The 1819-nt window shown below is 42.8% G+C and overlaps 1 protein-coding gene across 1 annotated transcript in view; it reads left to right on the plus strand.

Moving 5' to 3' along the window:
- Positions 1 to 209: 209 nt before the first annotated feature.
- pld7 (phospholipase D family, member 7) overlaps positions 210 to 1819 on the plus strand; it is a 7808-nt gene continuing 6198 nt past the window's right edge. Inside the window, exons 1-2 of the mRNA XM_083561678.1 lie at positions 210 to 935; positions 1246 to 1819. The exon at positions 1246 to 1819 is cut by the window's right edge and continues 278 nt beyond it. Coding sequence (XP_083417804.1) covers positions 933 to 935; positions 1246 to 1819 — 577 coding nt within the window. The 5' untranslated portion in view covers positions 210 to 932. The remainder of the gene's footprint in view (positions 936 to 1245) is intronic.

The raw sequence follows: 1819 nt of genomic DNA on the forward strand, positions 1-1819 counted from the left end.
CTTATTTAGTTATATGTACATATTACTACACCTCTGTATAACCTCATACCTTATTTATTACACTGCCACTTGTAAATAAGCTATCTATGCACTTCTGGTTAGATGCTAACTGCATTTCATTGGCTCTGTACATGTACCCTGCACAATGACAATAAAGTTAAATCTAATCTAATCTAATCTAATCTAATTTGTTTGTGAGTCTCAGTGTGTGTGTCGCAGTATGTGTCCCCGTGTGTGTGTGTCCATGTGTTTGTGAGTCTTAGTTTGTGTCGCAGTTTGTGTCGCAGTGTGTGTGCGTGTTTGTGTGTGTGTCTCCCCCTAGAGGACAGCAAGTCTCCTGTCCCTCACTCACAGCACCAATAGAGAGTGAGAACCGGAAACCGCGGTTGCTTCAATTTTGCTCATCAACTGCAAATCTTCGGTTTGTGTCCAGTTTTCATCAAACGGTTAAAAAACGAACATCTCATTGGTTGTTAGTGTTTCAACTCCAATGTTTTCAGTGTGTTTGTTAGTTATTAATAGCGTGCGCGGTTGTTTATTTGAGTGACGCAGGCGGCTTACACTTATAGAGCTTTTACACTGCGGTGCTCTGGAAAGATTTAGACATATTCAGTGGGTGTTGGAGTGAGCTAGGGGAAAGTAGGCGAGGTTTTCTCTCTCTTCTCTCCTCTCTCTCTCTCTCTCTCTCTCTCTCTTCTCTCTCTCTCTCGCTCGCTCTCTCTCTCTCTCTCTCTCCTTCGCCGTACTGACCCGCAGCCACGTAGCAGAAAGGAAGAAAGAAAGAATAGAGAGAACGGAGTTTCCTATTATAGCTTTCTTGCTAGCTGCGTTAGCTGTCGGTACCATAATTATTCTACAGGCTCTTCACTCACAACCCGGAACTTTTAATAAACAAGCTAGCGTACACAACGTTGTCATTACTGCCTCAAATAATGGTAAGTTAGCATGAATTTTTCCAAAGCCATCTGCATATGCAGCTCTTATGAATATTCAAGTCTTAGTTATGTAACTCATTCGGTTTCAAACCTATAAGTTACCTGGCTAGTCATCCTGACCACATCATAGGAGAGCACTGTTTTGTCTCCTTTCACCCTTTTTTTTTTTTTTTTTTTAAATCCTTATTGCTTATTTAGCCTTAATGCCTTAAAGCCTTTGTCAGTCTTGAGATTTTTAGTAATTCGTTTGACATACTACCAAATAAACTGGACCAGACCTATAAACAGAATGTGTGAATTATCATTACAGGACCCTGAAGATATGGATGTCGGAGCATATGAACATCAGATTATGAAGGAGGAGGATGATAAGAGCACAGCTGAAAAGAAGACAGATGGGGAGGAATTCAGAAAAGCTGGAAAGCCCTCTTCTCGTATCCCCACTTTTCAAAGCTCGCTGGCACGCAAGCGAACCACCACCCAAACTGCAGAGTCACAGCTGGCATCGAAGCCAGAAGGATCCACTCGAGAAAGCCAAATGAAAGAGAGAGGGATATGCTCCGGCGAGACGCTGCGGACAAAATTGCCGGTGTTTGGTGACCGAGAAACAGCCTTGCCTATTCCATCAACCCGCATACACTCACACAGCACTGATGATCTCTCTGCTGCCTGTATGACAGACCCTGTCTTATCAGAAACTCCAGAGACTGCATCAGTTCCATTTCATGCAGACCCTTCTCCTGAAACAAGTGATTCTGAGAGTCTCATAGAACCACTTCACCAACCAAGTCTTAGAGTAGAGTCTTGTGACACTAATTCAGTCACAGAACTATCTGCAGAGCCTCAGGATATAATTAAAGAGATTCAGTCGAATGACAAGCAAG

This window comes from Silurus aristotelis (assembly GCF_946808225.1).
Source record: "Silurus aristotelis genome assembly, chromosome: 14".
Taxonomy (NCBI): domain Eukaryota; kingdom Metazoa; phylum Chordata; class Actinopteri; order Siluriformes; family Siluridae; genus Silurus; species Silurus aristotelis.